Genomic DNA, 22,488 nt, shown 5'->3' on the forward strand with positions numbered 1-22,488 from the left:
CAAGTTGACAGCAACAATTGTTGCTCATTGGCTTTTGAAAACTTAATTCAGTTGGTGACAGTATGTTTCTGCTGCAAATATGTAAATGTTATTTTAATCTGATGCTATAGAAAATAAAGTACTTAACTTGCGTTTCTCCTCTGTTTTGGTTTAAAGGCATGAATTTATCATAGAGACAAGTTTTGGAGATTCAGTGTTAGCTTTTTTTTTATTTTTTTTATTTTATTTAGTTTCTTATTAGGGTGAGGCTTCTAGTTTCTTACCTAGAAAACTCTGTGAGTCTTCAAATACAGTCAAAATTTGGTTGTCTTACCGAAGTTAATACAAATCACTGGGTACTTACAGCATTTGAAAAATGGGTTGTTTACGGGCTTAGTAACTTATCTCCAGATCTGCATTCTATTAAAAAGGCATTTGTAAGAACGTGTCATCTACTCAATAAAATGTTTTAGAAAATTTGGTGCAGCTGTGGATACTTTGGAAAAAAATAGTGTCGGGCATCCCATTCATGTTTAGCTGACAGTACTTGATAAGAAATTATTTTTAATTCTTTAAAAACCCATCTCTTAGTCTGTGCACAAGAAATTTCTGTTAGTCATAGGGAAGTATGATTGATAACATCTTTGATTCAGCAATAGGGAAAGGCAATCAACAAAAAGACTTGTTTGTATTTAAAAGATTGAACTTCATCCCATATTGGTGTCAACAAAACCAAGTGCCAGGTCCTGCAGTTTGGTCACAACAACCCCATGCACTACAGGCTTGGGGCAGAGTGGATAGAAAGCTGTGCAGAGGAAAAGGATCTGGGGGTGTTGGTCAGTGCTCGCCTGAACCAGCAGTGTGCCCAGGTGGCCAAGAAGGCCAACGGCATCCTGGCTTGTATCAGGAATAGTGCAGCCAGCAGGAGCAGGGAAGTGATCGTCCCCCTGTACTCTGCTCTGGTGAGGCCGTACCTCAAGCACTGTGTTCAGCTTTGGGCCCCTCACTATCAGAAGGACATCAAGGCCCTGGAGTGTGTCCAGAGAAGGGCTACAAAGCTGGTGAAGGGCCTGGAGCACAAGTCCTGTGAGGAGTGGCTGAGGTTGTTTACTCTGGAGAAGAAGAGGCTCAGAGGAGACCTCATTGCTCTCTACAGCTACCTGAAAGGAAGGTGTGGGGAGCTGGGGGTCGGCCTCTTCTCACAATAGCTAGCGATAGGACTAGAGGGAATGGCCTCAAGTTGTGCCAGAGGAGATTCAGGTTGGAATTTAGGAGAAATTTCTTCCCAGAAAGAGTGGTTAGGCTTTGGAATAGGTTGCCCAGGGAGGTGGTGGAGTCACCATCCCTGTGGATGTTTAAGGAAAAGGGTAGATGTGGTGCTTAGGGACATGGTTTAGTGGGTGACATTGGTGGTAGGGGGATGGTTGAACCAGGTGATCTTGGAGGTCTTCTTCAACCTTAATGATTCTATGATTCTATATTATGCAGTCTTTGTACTGAACTGCAAGTTAATTGACTAGATAGATGAATTTCAATTTTAAATCATCACTTTACAGTGAAGACTACCATGTTGTTTAAGAAGCTCTATCCCAAGGATATATAAAAGTTGGAGTATGAATGGCTGGACAGAATCTTAGCAGAAAAGAATCTGGGGGTGCTGGTTGACCATAGGCTCTAAAAGAGTCAGCAGTGTGCCTTGGCAGCCGAAAGAGCAAACCATATTTTGGGATGCATTAAACACAGCATAGCCAGGTGGTCAAAAGAGGTGTTTCTCCCTTTGTATTTAGCACTGGTGCGGCCTTACCTTGAATATTGTGTGCTGTTCTGGGCTCCACAATATAAAAAGGACGCTAAGGTATTTGAAAGCATCTAGAGGAAGGCAACAAAGCTGGTAAAATAGCTGGAAGACAAGTCTTATGAGGAGAGGATGAGGACACTTGGGTTGTCTAGTCTGGAAAAGGGAAAAAGGGAAGGCTAAGAATTGGTCTTATTGCTTGCCACAGCTTCCTGAGAAGGGGAAGCAGAGAGGGATGTGCCAGTCTCTTCTTGCTGGTAACTGATGACAGGATGCGCAGAAATGGCACAAAGCTGCACAGAGGATGTTCAGACTGGACATCAGGAAAAAATTCTTTACCATGAGGGTAGTCAAACACTGGAACAAGCTTCCTAGCAAGATGTTTAACATCCCAAGCCTGTCAGTTTTTAAGACATTTGAATAATGCCCTCAATAATATGCTTTAACTTTTGGTTAGCCCTGAAGCGGTCAGGCGCTTGGACTTGATGGTCTTTGTAGGTCCTTTCCAATTGAACTTCTCTATTCTGTTCTGTTCTAAAAAAGAATATCTGAAAGCAAGGATTTCCTGTTGTCACTTAGTTTTGCCACTGGGCAAAGCAAGCTGTTAACCACTGAGAAGCGAATATTCATCTCTCTTCTTTTTAGGGGATAGAATTAGAGAGAAATACCTAAATTATAATATTGTTTATGTGACCAAATTATGGAAATAAAATTCTAAAACCTTGAAGGAAAATGTAGGCTGCAAAAATAAATCACTGCTGTTGAAATTACTGTAGTGAGGATTGCTTTCATTTCTGCTTGTATTCCTGCTAGCAATGATAGCGTTTTCAGTTACATGAACCTTCTTCTTGCATCATCCCTCCCCACCCCAGTCCTCAAAAGAGGGAGAAATTAATATTCTGATGAGACTTTATTGCTTTTAATTTAGCCATTTTTTATGCATATTTCAGATTTTGTTTCCTCTTGTCAGCCAGACACAAAATGTATTTTTTCCAGAGCTAAATGTGGTAATATGTTCTTTATAGCTTGTCTGCCCCTTAGAAATTTCAACCTTCCTGCCAGAAGTCACTGCTGAAAGGATGGCGACCCTAGAAATAAGGAAAAAAAAAGGTGTATTTTATATGGATTAATTTTTGATAACAGTTTAAGCATTAAAAAAAAAATAAATGTCCCAGGAAAAAATATCTGGTAAGAAATATGCTACTGAGAAGTTGAACTTTGAAGCTGTTGCCAGGGGAAAGCACAACGTAGAGAGACAATTATTTATAAGGTAGTGTTCAATTAAAAAGCAAACTAGATTTAAAAGCAGTGATCTCTGTCTATAATAATGGATAAATTCTATCACATACAAAACCATTCTTCTGACAACTTCGTGTAGTAAGAATGAACTCTATTTTATTATTTCTTCTTTGGGACCTGATTTACTGGGACATTGGGTGTGAACTAGTGTCTGGCTGTGCATGATTTTCCCCATGTCCCAGAGTATTTTTAAGGCATATGTTTCTGCTACCACATTGGTATGAAAGAGTTCCACAGTACTTTACAAAGTCTAGACACCCAATTTTGTGGAATTATGAATTGCATAAATAATATTATTTGTTCAAACAGACAGGGAGATGTTAATGTTTGTCTATGGATTTTCTACAAATATTTATTATTTTATTTAATATTGCAATGAAGTATTCCATCATTTGTGCTTACGACTAAAATGCAGTGAAATTGCTGTTCATTGTTCACATGTGTAAAATAAGTCTAAAAGGGTGATTTTGAAGCATCCTTTCTGGACAAGGAATGAAGTGATGAATGGGATATGCAAACCTAGCAGATTGTAACATACACTTGGGGAAATCAGAATCATTGTTCTTTGAAAAGCAGTGTCCTGATACTACACTCAGTAACTGTAGGGAGCAGAGGTTCAGAGACGGATTAAGTAACCATCTGTGTAAAGCAGTCAGTTGAAACCGAAGAGCAGACAGAACAGGGGTGAGTATATGAACTGTGTGACCTGTACTGCAAGGCAATTTGGTAAGAATCATTGGTATAGAACATTGAATTTCTGGTGACTTCCTTTTTGATCTGCAAAATGAATGAAAATGCAAGAGGAAAGGGTACATGAGAGAAGTAGGGTACAGCACGGCTCTCCTTCTCCCTTTTGACCTTGGATCTCTTATTATGTCCAATTTAAAGATTCCCCTGGAGAGAGAATCAAGTCATGAAATGTGATTCAGAACATATCTTTTTCCTGATATCTTATTAGAAATATTGTGTGTTAAATTAAATACAAAATCTTTGGGCTTTTTGTAGAGTGAAAAGAGATGCTGATGCTATACCAGATATATCTTACGTAGTTGAGAATGTTATGATATTGACTGTTGCATTCACATAAGCTTCTTTAATGTCTTCATCTATGTAAATATATATGTATGTATATAAATATGTATATATAATTAGTGATTTTTTCTTAAGAAATTGGTCCTTTCCTATTCTTTTCCAGTTTTGTGTGAACTGCTTTCCTGAGTGCCGAGGTGTTCTGGGGGCATAAGAAAGTAGGGTGAAGGCTGGTAGAGTGTAGTAGAGGCTATCCTGCTCCGCTGTGAATATGACTGGGGAGTTCTGTATTCTTGGTGATTTTGTGGAGTCCTAGGTACAGAAAAAGATCTAGTTGCAGCTGAGCTGTTGGGTGCAGTGTAGCTGCCTGGAGGTCTGCCAGATGGAAGAGCTCTGTGTTCTCCATGACTTGGTTGGCTGGAAGGGGTTGGAAGATCAAGCAGAAACTGAGGGGTATCACCTCACCCTCTGGAGGACTGCTGGTCTTGACTTAAAAATCCAGATGCACATTTAGGATATGGTATAAAGCAAATGTATACGGTCAACAAGTTGTGTACAGTCAGCAGGTGCTGCCATCGCTCTGGGGAAAAAAAAAAAAAAAACATGGTAAAGAGGATTACCAAGATGCTATGTGTACCTTGTATGTCTGTATTCCCATGTGTCAGGATGTTCTAAGGCCGTAGAAGTTTCAATTCAAAGGTAATTTTTGTAGTGAGTTGAGTTCCATTTTTGTTCCTCCTGTGACATCTTTACTACTTCAGTAAGAACCATGAAGAGGTTCCCCAGCCTGGCACTTCGGCAACCAGTTTGTTGTGACTGACTCTGAAACGGAGATTCCTGTAATGAGGAGGGACCTTGGATTTAAGTCATCCATATTAGAAGCTGAAGTTTAAAGGGAAAAGCAAAGTCTCTTGCTAACAGAGAAAAATGAAAGTTCTTAGTCATTTTATAGCAGGAAAAGGTTCACAGAAGGGTACAAATAAGGAAAGAACAGGTGTTCACAGCAGCAGTATGGTGAAGAGAAACAGGTTGTTACTCTACCTGAAGGTCTCACAACTAAAATACTTTTGCACTAGCTTTTGGATGAACTTCAGAGGCTCTTGTTGGTCTCATCTTTCTTCAAGATTAATAAGACACTTCTTTTTTTTTAGCATGCTGTATAACTTCAGGTATCCACTTTGAAATTTTAAAAAATGTTTGAGAGCTGACATATGGAAGCCATTTGAGGGTAAAATGTTACAGGTTAAAAGAAGTTTGTAGTGGTTTTTGTTTGTTCTGTTGTTTGTTTTTTTTTTTCATTTTTTTTTTCTTTTTTTTTTTAATTATTGTTTTCAAAGTGTTTCTTGTGTCTTAAAAATTCTAACCAGTGCTTAGTCCCTGTACAATGCTGCGCAGTTGCTAAATATTTGTAAAAAAAAAAGATCAAACCATCCCATGAGCTAACTGATACCGTTTTGTTTCGGTGGAGGCATTTTAAAATGTGACATCATTGTGTCTTGGTAACATCAGCCATGGGCTGTAACATTCACTTAGTACTTTTCTTGTACACTCTCCTTTAATTTTGGTTAGTGAAGTTTACTTCCCCTCTACGCCCTGTCATTTTATCATTTAAATCATAGAATCGTTCAGGTTGGGAAATATCTATAAGATTATGTTACCCTTCTCTGCCACATTAGTCCTTGTTGATTTTTTTTTAAAATATATCTTTAAGTATTTCTGATTTAAACTCTGGATCCTGGATCTTCAAAGTACAGTCACGTTTGGATTTACATGTGAAAAATGTACACAAGGCTTATTTTTCAAAGTGGATACCACTATGTAGACTATTTGTATAATACCCAGTTTGAAAATACTATTGTTAGACCACATGGGCAAATGTTACTGTAATGTGTAATCACAGAGAACGCTTATTTTGTTTGAGCTTGCTTTAATTATCTATAAAGTTCTCCCTAGGATGTGCCATTTAGTAGCTTTTGCTCATTTTTATTTTATTCTTCGCTCCTAGTACTACAAGCTTCACTGAAGAAAGGAGGAAAAATCTACACAAAGTACCTTTTCCTTATTAAGAAATGAGAAGTAACTGGAGCAAAAGTAAAGGCAACCAGTTTTCTTGTAGTTTGAAAACTGTATGTGCTTGGGAAATTGATACCATTGTTCTGCAAAGTGGAGTGGGCTTGTTTTTTTCTTTAGGATATGAAGTCAGAAAAGCTGTGCAAGCCCTTCAGCTGTCTGTCTCCAGTGGTGGCCACAAGCAGCTGCTTAGAGAAAAGCTGGCGCTGTGAAAGCATGGTATTTTCCTCAATGATCTCTCCAGTCTACCACTTTGCAGCTCAAGGGATGTCCTGAACCTCTTGTTGCCTGTTTATTCCATAACCCTCAAAAGACCTCTGTTGCTCACTTATCCAGTCCCTCCTCAAAGTTCTGAAATTTTGGGGTGTTTATAGCTTTATGCCTTCGTTTTCTACTTGAGCCATTCATTGCATCTTTTAATGTGCCAACAGTTTGGAATCCCTTGTTTACAGCTAAAGATCAGAGAAAGGCCCTGGTCTTCAACCAACAGACAGAATTCCAAATCTTCTGCATCTTCACAAGATACTGTTATAGCATTTGCCATCTGTTGAGAAATGAGGCGTCTTCCTAGGAAATGCTGACTTGTCTAAAGGCAGTGTTTGCAAACAAACCCTTTTCTTGATGGTAGGCATGCGTTATGACCTAAGACAGCAGTGGGACAGGACTGAGGAACACTAAAAAAAAATAGCAAAACAGTTTTATCAGCAGTGGTGTACCCACAAGCTGATTATGAGCCAATAAAGAGGTTTATTTGGCACAATGAATTTATATTATGGTATAAACTGATTATTACTGCTTTTCAAGTGCCATAGGTTTGCCTTGATCTCTTTTTCACTTCTCATTTTCTGAGGCAAAATTAGAATTTATTTTGCTTTTGCCTGGAAAGCTCTATAAAATAGTATCGGGGTGTCTCTTCAGAACTGTGTAATGGAATTGTTGTGCTTTTATGAATAGATCATAATTTGGGTTGTTATATCTCCTCTTTGAGCAGTTTTATGTTGCAGCTGCTTATGGTCATGATTCTAAGTTGTCTTTGTGGTCCCATTACGGCAGTAATCTGGGGACCATTGCAACGTGTTTTGCTGATGATATATATCAGTATGAAATGGAGTTCTAGTCACTGTTTCCTTAAGTTACATTTTTAAAAGGAAGAAAAAATGAGAAATCTTGTTTCAGTGCTCTTTCCTCAAGATCTTATAATACTTACAAAATAATAAGGAAAAAGAAAAAGAAAAAATTTAAATGGTGATGAAAATATTTTGCTATGCCTTTCATTACTTTCATCAACTAAAATCAAAACTCCAGTGCTATAAATGCACAGCTTGGTAAGCAGACTTGGTATGTTTTTCTTCCATCTTGTTCTGTAATGTTGCTATGTCAAGGTCTGACAAGTATTATTGAAAATACACAGGCTGCTTTGGAATGCTTTTGTATTTTAAAAGTGAAAACTGAGATCTCGTTGCGTGATCAAAATTATTCTGCTTTGCCAGAGTAGCACAAAGTTGCTGAGCGTTATTCTTGGGCCTTGGATAGATGTGGAAAAAAAGTATTTGGCATAATGGGATAATGCATATGAAAGTATGTTAGTTTTGTCTGATCAATTTAAGTATAATTTACTTTGCCTTTAATTTTCTGTGTCTCAGTTAAGGTGAACAGATGAGAGTGTAGGGCATGAGTGAATAACCTAAATTCTCAATAAAAAGTGTCTATCTTAGTAACATTCCAGTGTCAATTGCTGGCAAAATCCATGCTGTGACTTCCCCTGACAGCAGGTTCACATAGAGTGAAAGTGTCTTTTGGTACTTGCTTATGCAAATAATTGACTAGGAAAAACAAAACAAAAAAACAACAACTTTGCAGTGCATCTGAGAGCCTGGTTTTAGTGACTAAGGCTTTTTCACTAACAATACCTCTAGCTCAACAACTGTGTCTTCTGGCTGCCCATCTGGCTGGCCTTGCAGAAAGCCTGATTCTTATGATGAAGCCCCTTGCTGACCTTAGGTCCTTCCCGTCTGTCCAGTAATTCAGCTTAGAGAAAGTTTATTTCTTTAGCACCTCTGTTGCTTAGACAAGTTGGTATTGATCATTGTAATCAAAAAGTGCTATTGAGGATGGCAGGCAGCGTGATCACTTCTAGTGCACACGTAATGGTCTGCATATGAGTGCAGGACAAAAATCATGTCACATAGCAGCAGCAAAGCTCAGCTCTGTGCAGACCAAGTTCTGTGCGAACTATTTGCTGAGATGTACAAATAAAATATTGAGTAATTGATACAGTGGCACAGAGGGAACAACTCAGGCAGCTGTGGGCTGTTTTCAGTATTGCTGGACATATTTCTGGTGGTATACAGGCCATACATTTTTCAAATAAATGAATAAAACTGAGGTCTTATTTATTGGGAAGATTAGTATATGTTTTTCTTGATTTCCATGGTGACAGTAAACATTTTATTTTTCTGATATCTTTTTTTTTTTTTCTGTTCAGTTGACTAACAGTGGTCAAAATCTGCTCTGTGCCAAAGTCACTGGAACTAATTGAAAATGATGCTTTGATATGTTTATAGTATACACTGTTAATGCTGGAGTCTTGAATCTCTTTACTCAGGACAGCAATCTGTAAAATTACTGTAAACACTTAGCTGTGTGAGGTTTAATTAACGCTAGAAGCCTTCGATACACATTAGTTGCAATTTGTAATGTGCTGAGTTACTGATTTCTGCACTCTGACTAATGCACGTGCCATTAAATCTATGTGCTAAGTGACTGGCACTGACATTAATCACATCACACCGATATCCCAAAGGAAACGCGAAACCACCAGAAATATTTGATGAGCAACGTACTGAAATATCTCCACTTAGAGGTCTAAAGGAAAAAGTGCATAACATTATTTAACATTGTAAGGAAGAAAAACATAAAGAAAAGTAAACATGTGGTCTGGTAATTTAAGAAGTTAATAAAATAACTTCCCCAAGTAGTATTTCATATTAAATGTGTTGCAGGACCATCTATTAGTTATTGCTACAGAATTTTTGTACTGATGTTATTTTGTATTGTCCTTGTTTAACCACTGAATTTTCTTTCAATGCCTGCTGCTGGTAACCAAAAAAATCACGTACAGGCTCTGAAATACTGTACTTGTACCCCTGAAGAACTTAGCTTTAAGTTTATATCTTTATGTAAGGTTTAGGATACTATTTTGCTAACGAGCAAATTTCTAAAAATCTTGAAGGCCAATTTGCTTGCCTTACAAGCAATATAATTATTGTTGGCCTGTTTGTAATATTTTTCCACTTCATGTGCTTCTTTTTCATTTTCAGCCAGTAAATGTAGGACAAGCGTACCTTAAATGAGGTAAAACTTTATTAGACTTGATGATCAAGTGCTTTACAACTGATACAAGGAAAGAACTGTAACCAATTTCACATCTTCAGTGGTGGTTATTTAACTCTATGCAGTTAAGTAAGTGAGTTCTGTAATGTCACTGCCCTGTGATGCCCATTTAGAAATATGTTGAAATATCACTCAAATGTTTGCAAGTTTGATCACTGAAACTGAATGTGTTTTGAAGCTTTGCATCAACCTTGCATGAAATTTTGACTGAATAGTGTTCACTGAATTATAAAACTCGAGATAATGTTGTCTCCTTGGCTTTTTTATTGGGTGTGTTTTGGGACAAAACTGTTTATCTCAGTGGTACAGGTGGTGGTGTAGCTATGATAGTCTAAGGACACATGAGGTGACAGAGAGCTCATTCGTTGATAGATGAGCTGGTATAGGATATGGGATATCTTCTCAGACATCTGGATGGAACTGTAAAACAAAATGAGACCAACAAGGGTTATAAAAAGTTCAAAACCTTACTTGCAGAGTTGATTTCTGCATGAATGACTGTGCTTGATATATCCACCTTTTCGAGGTTTTTGACTGCATTACTGCTTGTTCTTTTTTTTATTTTCCAATAGTTTTCTCAGTTTTTGTTTAGGATTGGCATCACTTTTTGAGGCATTTTATTCATAGAATGTGACCATATAAATTGTTCATTATATTGCATTATTCAAAGCATGCATGGACATATTTAGGCCATATATGAATGCGTGTTTTGTATATTTAAAAAATAATAGTTTTAGAGATGTGATGACGGTAAGTTCTAATACTTTCAGGGGTGTGTGTGCATAAACCTAGCAGAACTGATTTCTTATGGGAAAAGTAAGCAATAAGTAATGAGTACTTGCTATACAATGCTACTGAATGAGAGAATAGTTGTAATACACAATAATCAGACATTGCTTTAAAGTATAAATTACAAATTGTAGTAACACCTAGGAATTGAGTCATTTACTTTCTGATGATGCAGCTGATAAAACAGGAAACAATTGATCAAGATACCTTCTCTGCATCTTTAAAGCATCTTTAAAAGATGCTTTAAAAATATAAAGTTAAAAGCTCAGTGTATGCAAAATCCTTACCCTGAAATTCTGTGGTAGTCTCATGTCCCTGCAAGCATTTGCTTTTAAGTTTGTAATATATAGAGAAAAGGTAAGGGTAATAATGTTTAGGATACAGTGTGGTCCAGTCAAAGAAATGGGAGTTGGAAGATACTGATTTTTAAGTTCTAGTCCTGTCCCTGGCATTCATCAGCTCAGTGGCATAATGTCTTCACGGTTTGTTTGTTTGTTTATTGATTGTTTTCTGGTTTTGGTTAGATAGCCTGTGCTCTCAGTGTGTGAAGTCCTGATTTTTTTTGGTAAGGTTGTGCAGCACTCAGCAACACAACGATGATTTTCCTCTTGTAGGGCTTGGAGGTGGAAAGTTTAAGAAAGTACTTGGATTATGAGAATTTTAAAACCTTTTTTTTTAAAAAAAAAAAAAAAAAAAACAGCAGCAATAACCCTCTCCAGCTAGGATCTAGTAAACCTTTGTGTTACTGTAAGACTAGCTAACATGACTATAATGAAGCTTATAATTCTATTAAGACTGGAAATCTTCCTAAGTGTCTTCATCTTTTAAAAATGTAGTTACTTCATAACTCTTTGAAGATGCTGTCTTCATGAAATCTGTTCAGATTTTTTTTTTTGTTTTGTTTTTGTGTGTGTTGGTTTTTGTCTCAGACTTTCCACTAACTAATTATTTAGGTATTTCAAACCACTTGGAGACTGACTTGTCTTAGTGTTTCTTGATGCACACCTGGATACTATGTTTTGAATGTCAAATGGACATCATATTTCATTCCTGAAAACGTACTTAACACATACATGGGACTTTGCAGTTGTGTTTTACAAATAAAATAACCTAAAATAAAATAAAATTACATTGCAGTAACTGAAAAACTATTTTGGTTTGTGTAAGTGTCCTGTGTGAAAAATAATGTGTGTGACAACTATGAAACGTTCATTGAAATTCCGTGTTGCTTTGGTCTTTGTCATTTTGGTTGATTTGACAGAGCTATAAGACACCATGAAACCTCTATTTCTGCATGCTGGTATGCATTCCCACCAAGTTCTCCCTCATCTTTTTTTCTCCTCAATGATGACCTCGTGCCCTTGTGGATGACTGTACCCATCCACTGCTGTAACTCTAGAATAATGCCTCTATTTTTATTGTTGTTTTTTAGCACCTTAGTTCGGTCAGTCTCTCCAAATGTTGTCTATTTGACCAATCTTCCTCTAGACACCTTTTTTTTTTGACTGTGCTTGAAAGATTGATGGGCTTCACAGAGCATTTTCAAGTGTGATGTGATTCATCTGTACCTTGGCTGATCACTAGAACAATGCTTTGTTTGTTATATTTTGTTCCAAACTTGAGACTCGAGCCCAAAGGGACTGAGTTTCTGTGGAAATAGCTATCATACACTCAATTCTGTCGCTTATTGTAGTTTGTAAATTAAATAGAATAAATGCTGGAGAGCAGTTTTTTGTGCTGCTTGTTATATCCCTTTGCTCTCACTGCCTTCCCGCTGCTGTTGATTAAGTTTAATCTCACAGCACATCAGAATTAAAAGGCGGTGCATTTTGTAAGTCTTTTGAAGAAAGCTTTTGTCCCCAGGTTCTCTGACAAACATAAGTTGTTATTCGCAGTGGGGTAAATGCCCGAAGCAAGGGAAGCAATTGCATGTAAATTGTAAATCTGACTGCAATGCTGATGCATTGGCTGTATGCTGAGAGTAAACCCAAATGAAACATATTTGTCTTCATAAAGAAGTAAAATAATCTGTACAGGCTATAAGAGAATGAGGTTGAGTATGATTTTTTTTGAATTCAAAATGGTTAATTGTGTTTATATATCTATATATTTAATCTATGTAATAACAAAGGTGGAGCAGCTTTTAGAAAAAAATATATTTGGTAAAATAAGTCATTTAGTATGTTACCAACTAGACAAAATAGCTTATTTAGCGAGGAAAGCCACAGCTGTACAGGCTAACGAACTTCTGATTCATCTAAAACAGATGGTATGGTAAATTGTGGTCTGTTCAAGGTAATTTTCATTTTGGAATTTGCAATTAAGCAAAGCACCACAAGTGGTCACCATGCTTTCACTGATACGGAATTGGATAAGAGAATTTTAACCTAGTCACCATCAAAGCTATGAAAATTGTTTTAGCATTTTTCTGCTTGGAGGAGAAAGGTTGTAAAAAGTTAGTAATGTTTTGAGATGTATTAGCCTATACTGACTCTCTAAATATAAATAATCTGCTAGTAACTCACTCTACTCTTTCTCAAGTACCTATCTTGCAGTTCTGAAGGCTAAGCACATCTTTTACTCAGGACGTTCCCATTCCAAACAACTGAAGTTTGGAAATGCTTTTGAAATGTTTTTGAAAAGCTGCTTTTCATTATCCCAGCTGACATTCCACTTTTGTTCATGTTTTGAAATTTGGCAAATTTGGCTGTGAAACTTCCACCATTAGGGAAAAAAAAAAAAAAAAAAAAGTTTCAGTATTCATTTAAGCTGAACAAATTTAAATCATCAATATTTATGTATTTACTCTCAATTAAGGGATATTGGCTAAACAGCTGGTGGGGGGGGTGGAGTGTAGTGGTTCAAACAATACAGAACATTTGTCACTCCATGTGGATTTGTTGGGAATGTAGCTTTAAACTGGACCTGGGTAATTTCTGTGAGTATGTAACATTTAAAGTACAGTTTGATGCAGATATTCCTCTGCTGTGGAATATTGTCAAGAAAACATTAGCAATAAGAGTAGTTCCCCTCGTGTTTTATGCTACTTCACTGTATATTGTAGCATGCAGGTTAAAATGGATAGATAAAAATCAAAGCCCAAACTGTAACAATAAAAAATGTAGTTCTTGTAGTGCCAAAGACAATTCTGGTATGTACAAACGTTAAAATGATTTTGACAGGCTTTGGTGTGTGCAATTTTTATAGTTTCTTCCAATGAATTGCTACTTTTAATATCTATCAATGTCATATTAGGAGGAAGCACTTGGTGAATTGATAGTTCAATTCACAATCAGATTAGTAGAGAAGTGAGGTAAGAGACGTCTGACGATATATATGTTACTCATTGATCCTTTCAATGTATGAGACTTCCCCAGGGTGCAAAACTTTTGCTGTTTTTGCAGTACCAGCTATTCACTCAGCCTCCTGCAAGGGCAGTATAGCCAGAAGTTAAGTTTGTTCACTTACCCATGAATCCATTGCCCCCTATATTTCTTTCTATACTTGATTTAATTTCTAAATGCTGTTGGCTTGTCAGCATCTGCAAAAAGTAGGAATTACGGACAGATAGATAACCTGTATGAGTGACAAAATACAAAGCACTCTTCTTACTTCAAAGCAGATCGTTGCAGTTTTAGCAGAGATTTCTTGGCACTTTGTGTGACCTGTCATTAAATTGCTGGGCTTAGAAAGTGTAGTTGGTGGAGGTAGAAGAGGGATGTCGAAAAACAGATAATTTTGAAAACAGATTCCCAAACATAATTAAGCAGATTTCCTGAAATTTCTATCCCTCTGATGTGCTATTTTATCTTAAGTGTCCTGTCCTGTCATCATGAAGTAGAATGTTTTTGTCAGCCCAAGGTTTTCATCTTATTGTGGTAAGCTGCGATGCTTGGAAAGCTGGGTGGCAGAAAGAAGTGTAAGGTAAGTGGTTAATTGAATACCTTGGCAGGGAAAGGGTGCCTGGCAGATGAAAGGTGGATTGTTGGTTTCCCAAGACAAGTGGAGCCAAGCAGGAGACTGGTTTTCACTATTGCCTTCTGGGGAGGGCATGTGTCAGAAAAACTCTCGCGGGTCGTGTCTGCAGAACTTTTAATGTAGGTGCTGAGGTTTGTTTTGGGTAGGCTTTAGTTGTATTCTTTTCTATTTTTTTTTCCAGTAGTGGTAGCAGAGCAGGGTAATGAGTCCAAAAATTCTCAAGGTAGCTTTTGCTGACAGGTTGTAAATCACGCACGTTTAGGGGATATATAAATCTTGAGAAAGGCACCGGGTGACTTTGTTTTCCTTGTCTGTTTCTAATGCAAATGACAGTCTTTATCATCATTCTGACTGCAGTAGCCTCCCTCATTTGTTGTCTTTCTAGAACTAAACTTGTTTTGGTCAATGCTTTGGCACCTTCACTTTGGCACCTTATTGCAATTCAAGGAATACTGCTGTTTTGTCTCTCTCTTTGCTTACATCTTTTTATTTTCTTTTTTTTTTTCCCCCCCCCCCTCCCCCCCCCCCTTTTTCTTTTTATTTTACATAGAATATTTTTACATGCTTGTGATCAGATGATGCCTCTTATCTTCCTATTACAGCACCTCCCAGTAACTTACTGCAAACATAAAATAAAACCAGTATACAAGCACATACTCATGAGAGGGCATTTTTGTGATCAACGCTGATGGCAGTGTTACGGACTTGCTATGTGACTTCAAAATTGCCAACAGTTCTTCTTGCCTATTTTAATTAATTAGGATGAACCCAGTGAATGAGAATTTTTGTACTGTTAATCCTGTCACCATACAAGTGTACTCTTAATGCTATATATTAATAAAAAGGAAAGGCAACATGCAGAATGATTAAGAAAAGCTGTTTATCTGTGGTCTATTTTTAAAAAATCACGTACATGTATTTCGTTGACAAGATCTTAAAAATCTGAAATAATCTCAAAAACAAATTATTTGGTCCCTTTTTGGTCTTTAGAGAGATTCCTTTCACTGGACCACTACGAAACACAGTGCAGTGAAGTGTTTGGTCTGATTTTGACTTATTTATTTATTTATGAAGAGTTGAGATGCCAGAGACAGGAGCATTTTGCTGTTGTCTTCCTGTTGTTTGCAAGCTTTGGGTGAAAATTCACTCAATTTAGTGGTGTGTATCTTGCCTTGAAATTAACAACATTTGATTTTTAAAATAAGTAGGTACTTCTGAAAAACAACACAAATAGTAGCTGAAAATAGTGAAGTTTCCATGTCTTTATTGCAGTAAAGCCTGAGTTTCATTCAACTCAAGATTCCTTTAACCTGAATTTCAATTTACATAAATTTTGTTTTACTAATATTACAAAAATGACAGCATATGAAAACATATTTTATTTTTTTTTGTAGATCTTGAGGAATTTGCTTCTAAGATGAATTAAGTATTTTTTTGTCGGTATAGCTGAAAAATAAAACTGATTAGGTAGATAAGAAAATATAAATCAGTGCACTAAAGGACTTTTAGTGTTCTCTGTTCATGACAGCTTACCCTCCTGTGTGCCTTTTCTTACCTTATCCTATGTATTTACAAGTTTTTCATCGTATAATTTCCCTGAGAAAAAAAACCTACAGTATATGTAAGGACTTAATGAGGATCAATATTTCTCATCAGGGGTGAATTTCAGATGAAGTCTCAAAATGCTTTCCTGTGAGGTGTACCTGTTTGAAAATGGCCAGATTTCTTTGCCTGAGTCTGTCACAGAGATTCCACATGATACTTCGAAAAAATAATTGGGATACAAAGGGAAAGGGCTGGCAGAAGCAGAAATCAGTACATATCAAAGAAACGTTTTAGGCATTTCTAACATGTTTGTAGCGGGCAAGTAGGATGTTGTCCTGACATTATACTGTGGAGTTTGCATGTTCCTTAATGTTTCTAAAGTGTAAAATTAAATAGTGTTTTTGCTGTTGGAGTGGTGCTGATATTTCTGAGTTGTAACTGCTACCTTTCAAGGCTTACATCTGCTGTGAATAAAGCATCACACCTTACTTCCCATCACACTGCAGTGACATTGTAGAATCATGGAATAGCTTGGGTTGGAAGGCTCCTTAAAGACCATCTAACTTTTTTTTTTTTTTTTTTTTTTAAGCCCACCAGATCAAGTTGGCCAAGGCCCCATCAAGCCTGGCCTTGAACACCTTCAGGGATGGGGCATCCACAGCTTCTCTGGGCAACCTGTTCCAGTGCCTCACTACCCTTACAGAAAAAAATTTCCTCCTAACGTCTAATCTAAATCTGTCCTCTTTTATAAGTCCCCTTTAAATATTGAAAGGTTGCAATGAAGTCTCTCCAGAGCCTTCTCTTCTCCACGCTGAACATCCCCAGCTCTCTCAGCCTTTCTTCATATTAGAGGTGCTCCAGCCCTCTGATCAACTTTGTAGCCTTTCTCTGGACTCATTCTAACAGGTCCACATCTTTCTTTTGCTGGGGTCCCCAAACCTGGATGCAGTACTTCAGGTGGGGTCTCACGAGGGCAGAGTAGACAGGGACAAACATCTCACTCCATCTGCTGGTCACCCCTCTTTTGATGCAGCCCAGGACGCAGTTGCTTCCTGGGCTGCAAGCCCGCACTGCTGGCTCATGTTGAGCCTTTCATCCACCAGAACCCCCAGGTCTCTCTCTGCAGGGCTGCTCTCAGTGAGTTCTTCTCCCAATCTGTACTCATGTCTGGGATTGCCCCGACCCAGGTGCAGCATCTTGCACTTTGACTTGTTGAACCTCTTGCAGTTCACATGGGCCCGATTCTCCAGGTTGTCCAGGTCCTTCTGAATAACATCTCTTCCTTCTGTACCACTCAGCTTGGTGTCATCTGCAAACTCGGTGCACTCAATGCCATTGTCTGTGAAGATACTGATGTCATTGATGAAGATACTGAAAAACACTGTTCCCAAGGTAGATGCCTCAGAGACACTGCTAGTCACCAACCTCCACCTGGAGGTTGGCACAATCTGGGTGCAACCATCGAGCCAATTCCTTACCCACTGAATTGTCCACCCTTCAAATCCTTATCTTTCCAATTTAGAGATTAGGATGTTGTATGCAACTGTGTCAAAAGCCTTACAGAAGTCCAAGTAGATGACATCAGTCATTCTTCCCTTGTCAAGTGATGCAGTCAGGCCATCATAGAAGGCCACCAGATTGGTCAGGCAAGACTTGCCCTTGGTGAAGCCATGCTGGCTGTCCCAGATCACCTTCATGTCCTTAACATTGCCTCCAAGAGGATTTGTTCCATGATCTTTCCAGGCACAGAAGTGAGGCTCACTGGTCTGTAGTTCCCCAGGTCTTCCTCTCTACCTTTTTTTTTAAAAATGGGAGTAATGTTTCGCTTTTTCCAGTTGCCATGGACTTGACCTGACTGCCACGATTTTTAAATATGACAGAGAGTGGCTTGGTGACTACATCATCCAATTCACACAGGACGCTGGGATGCGTGTCATCAGGGCCCATAGACTTGCAGCTGTTGTGTCAGGAGGTCCTGAACTTATCCTTCACTTACAGTGGGAGGCACTCTGCTCCCCCAGCTACCATCTAGAGGTTCGGGGACTAGGGAGATGAGGGAAGCCTGACCACTAGTGAAGACCAAGGCAAAGAAGTTGCCAACAACCTCTGCCTTCTCCACATTTGTTGTTACCAGTTCTCCATCTTCATTTGTCAGAGGCACTACACTCTCCCTAGTCTTTTTTTTGCGGCCAATGTACCCGCAGAATTCCTTCTAGTTATTCTTTGCATCCCTTGCTAAGTTTAGTTCTGTCAGTGCCTTGGCTTTCCTGAGCACATCCCTGCACATCCAGACGGCATTTCTGTGCTCTTCCTAGGGCACGTGGCCCTGCTTCCACTGCCTGTGCATTTCCTTCTTGTACCTAAGTTTGAACAGCAGATCCTTATTCAGCCATGCTGCTTGATTTATTATATATGGGAATAGAGAGCTCTTGCGCTCCAAGGAAAATACCCGTAAAGAGTTGCCAGCTCTGATCAGATCCTCTGTCCCTAAGGACCGTGTCCCATGGGATCTCATCCACTAGTTCTTTGAACAGCTGGAAGTTGGCTCTTCTGAAGTTCAGGGTCCTGACTTTGCTCTCAGCCAGGCCCGTATCCCTTGAGACCACAAGCTGAACCGGGGTGTGGTCACTGCAACCTGGGCTTCCTCCAGTCTTAACCTCTTTAATGAGCTCTTCTGCATGGGTGAGTACCTGGTACAGTAACGCTTCTCCTCTGGTAGGTTTGTCTAATACCTGGATGAGGAAGTTGTCCTCAGTGGACTCCAGGAGTCTCCTGGACTACTTACTGCCTGCCACGTGGCTTTCCCAGCAAACATCCAGGTGGCTGAAATCCCCAAGGAGGATGAGAGCCTGTGAGCAGGATTCTTCCTGTAGTTGGAGCAAGAAGGCCTCATCCACAGGCGTCTCCTGATAATGCAGCCTGGAGTAGGCCCCAACCACAAGATGTCCTTCGTTGGTCAGATCTTTAATTTTACCCACAGGCTCTCAACCCACTCTTGCCTGTTTCTCAGGGGGAACTATTCACAATCTATCAATTTCTTCTTCATCCACATCCTTCTTGTGGATGCAGCTCTCCTGCAGAGTTGGACTTTCCTGTTCATTTAAGAGAAAGATAAGTTGATATAGGAAATAATAGTAAGGAAATAAACCTCACAGTCAGAATAGTGTCATAGTAAAATTCATTTCTGAACAGCTGGCCATGTATGAGTTTTGTATTTATTTGATAGCTGCAAAAAAGATGACTCACCTGTGATATGCTATTTTGTTTTACAGGAAAAGGCTCAGTGTTTGCAGAAGGCTTTTGTTTCCCAAGCAGATAAATCCACGCAGACAGAACTTGTAGGCCATGATGTAAGTAGCTGTATTGAGCAGTCCTTTTTCTTTATCATCTTTATGGTTGTTCAAAGTTTTATCAGCCTGTTTGCTTCTGCTGCTGTTGTGTCTGTGCATTGATTTAATGGGATTTACTGGAACACCATTCATCCTTTGCTCTTAATTGAGTTTCAAATGGCTTCTGCAATATGGGAAGATAATTGCAGCTACCTGCCAGCATACCAATACCCTGTTAATTTTATGGTTTACAAACAGCTCAGAATTAGCTTAAGTGAACGTGGAGGATATGTATTAATGGATTGCAATTTTTTTTCAGTGTCCACAGTCATTTGCACACTTATTAACAAATTAATGAGGTTATTATGTTTATAATCACCATATGCTATCCAAACAATATTTGAATTTTGGAAGATAATGGAATAAGTCTAATTATGACAAATATTGTTGAAGTTCTGTTTCTTGAAGAGCATCAGTCAAAATTTCTTCTGGAAAGTGAAATAATAGTTTTTACCCCCATGGAAGAACGTAGTAGAAAACATTTTTGTCCTTTTTTTTTTTTCCCTTTTTATTTATTTATTTATTTTTGTGGGACATCATTTGAATATATGTGAGAAATTTACTTGTTTATATGAACCTTCTTGAATAATCTGTGATTAAGAATGCCAGAAAGTTGTATATTTAGACCAGTTCTTTTGTTGTATCATTTGAGCGGAATCTAACAGTACTTCTCACCAAAGACTGTTCTGCAAACTAAGGATGTGTTTCTGCATTGATGTATATCAATATGCTGCTTCCAATTTATAAAAGAAACACTGGAATCAAAGCAGGTTTTGAAACCTTTCTTTCAGCATGTTTTTTATCAGTGGAGCATTAAAGTTTTTGTCTTCCAAGTCTTCAGATAGTCTTGTGAAGATTAAAAATAAAGGAAATTTTTCACATTTTAATCAGAAAATAAGTTATTGAAGTCAAGTATGCTTTTTTTTTTTATTTGATTCAAACAAGGAATATTTATTATTATTGTAAGAAAAACAGTTCGCACAAAAATATTTATAATTACTATTTTTATGTATGTTACTCTTAACACTTGCGGACTTTTTGTTTTCTTTCTTCTAAGTATTTTTTTCATTTAGGGAATGGGTCAATATTTTACTCAATGTACCTACCTCCACTGATTTCTTGTGCATGGGTTGCAAAATATGAGCCTGTATATTCTGCTACATTCATGTATTCTGCTGTATTCATCTGTGAAATAGAAACAGTGTCATTTGGGCATACTGAAACCGTGAGGTGTATCTACTGATGGTGAAAATCCCATAATATCAAAAAATACCTTTAAAACTGTTTATGGTACAATTCTGTACCTCTTTCTGCTGGGGCTAATTATCCTTAATAGCTACTTTATTTCCAAGCGCCTAGATGTTAAGTAGAAGTCTTCCACTACAAATGACGGTGACCAATTTCTAGGATATTTTTTAACAGTTCTGATTTATTCATTTGGTTGTTTTTTCCTACCCTGCCCCAAACCAAATATGTAGTATATGCTGCAGTGATTCATGCTGTTAACTGTGTTTTTCTTATTTTTCCAGTCTTTTTTTCCTATGGAGGGGGGGATTTTTCTGTCAGTAGAGGGTTGCTGATTCTGTGGTAAAATTAGATGCCCCACCCTCCCCCAAACAGATAGAGTTTTCTAGCTGAGGTCTGAGTATTAAAGATAACAACAACAATAATAACCTTTTCTTTAACAGTATTCTCTTCAACAGTAGTGAAACATTTTTCAGCCTTCCATGGTAAATTGTCTCTACCATGTCATGGTTGAAATCATATGTTTTCTTATATAGTACATTGTAATGGAAGAACAAAAGGATATGTGGATTATTTTTATATCAAACAACACATCCAACTACACTTATCTTGTAGAGAATACTTGTAGGAATTTTGTTACCGGGACTACATTACAGAGAAAGTTGAACCAATCTACAGGAATGAGTCATGCTTACTATGACCATCATGAAGGGAATTCAAGATATGTAAGAATGAAGAAGAATGTACAAATAAATAATTTTAACACTTTTCATAATATTAGTGTTATCAAATTTTGCTCATTCATTTATTAGATCATGCAGCTTTTCTTAAAAAGTTGGTTATTACAGGTAATGATTAGTTCAGCTGTGTTTACATTGTAGCAAAATGACAATTGCATTGGTATTCTTTGCTTGTATATGTGATTTTCAAAAGAAAAATGTAACCCTGGCAAGTGGTATCTGTACATCATTTTATCTAGGATTTCTGTAAGTATGTGTAACTACAAGAGGACTATGCTAATGTGAAATTAGATTAAATAGTCAAATGCAAAACAGAACGCAAGAGAGAATTTTCAGCACATTGGTCACACACTCTGAACACAGCATACATTGAATACTAAAGATATCTAGTTTAACAGGTAAGCAGAAAAAATAAGTTCATTCCCTCGTCACTGTAAAGCAAAAAAAACCAAAAAAGTCAAATATTCTAACCCTTAATAAAACTTCAAAAACAAGTGATAGATAAATGATAGATACAGTGATAGATCAATAATAGCGTTATTTCACTGATGTTGTAAACACAGAATATACTTCAAACTGTAGTATTTCTGAAGTCCTTAAGTTATTGTTTTGGAGAATAGTTTCTTTTATATTCTTTCATATTAATTTATTTCACTGTATAAACTAATAGTTGTCTTCAGAATTCTATTTTCTTTTCCTAAGTCCTTTCTGATTCTGAGAGTGGTCCTTCTTTTTGAGTCTTTTCCACAAGAGAATTTATTCATGAATATCAACTGAAAAAAAGACCACTTTTCTTTCCAATGCATTACAGTGTCTGATAAAATTATTTCATTTTAGTCTTCTTCCTTAGTGCGCAACATACAAAATTGCCTTTGACCCTTCCATCTGATGCGATTACCTTAAATTAATGTCAATTAAACACTTTGTTGCCAAATATTTTGTAGTGCAAAATATGTGTGCTTAAACACAAGAAAACAGAGTATGTTATTGTCTGAGACTCTTGTCTGTGCGGCTGTTTTGTCTGGACAATGAATGTCCTAAAGCAGGAAGAGGGGATTACAGCATTGAAAGCTGTGAGGCAGGTTAACCTCCAAAAGAAAATAATGTTCTGTTTTGCTTGACTTCTAGACTATGTCTCCAGCAGTTGAGAGACTGTTCTTTAGCCTTGGAGTTCATGTGGATTTGTCATTAAAAGTAAATTGAAGTTCTTACATTAAGTCATTAACTTCAATGAAGA

The 22,488-nt window shown here is 37.6% G+C and overlaps 1 protein-coding gene across 7 annotated transcripts in view; it reads left to right on the top strand.

The window, feature by feature from the left end:
• Positions 1-22,488, top strand: part of CCSER1 (coiled-coil serine rich protein 1) — a 712,119-nt gene that overhangs the window by 457,185 nt on the left and 232,446 nt on the right. For all 7 annotated transcript variants that reach the window (XM_035326089.1, XM_035326088.1, XM_035326092.1 and 4 more), the window contains one exon: positions 19,150-19,227. In XM_035326089.1, the coding sequence (XP_035181980.1) occupies positions 19,150-19,227 (78 nt within the window). The remainder of the gene's footprint in view (positions 1-19,149; positions 19,228-22,488) is intronic.

Source organism: Oxyura jamaicensis, chromosome 4 (assembly GCF_011077185.1).
Source record: "Oxyura jamaicensis isolate SHBP4307 breed ruddy duck chromosome 4, BPBGC_Ojam_1.0, whole genome shotgun sequence".
NCBI lineage: Eukaryota > Metazoa > Chordata > Aves > Anseriformes > Anatidae > Oxyura > Oxyura jamaicensis.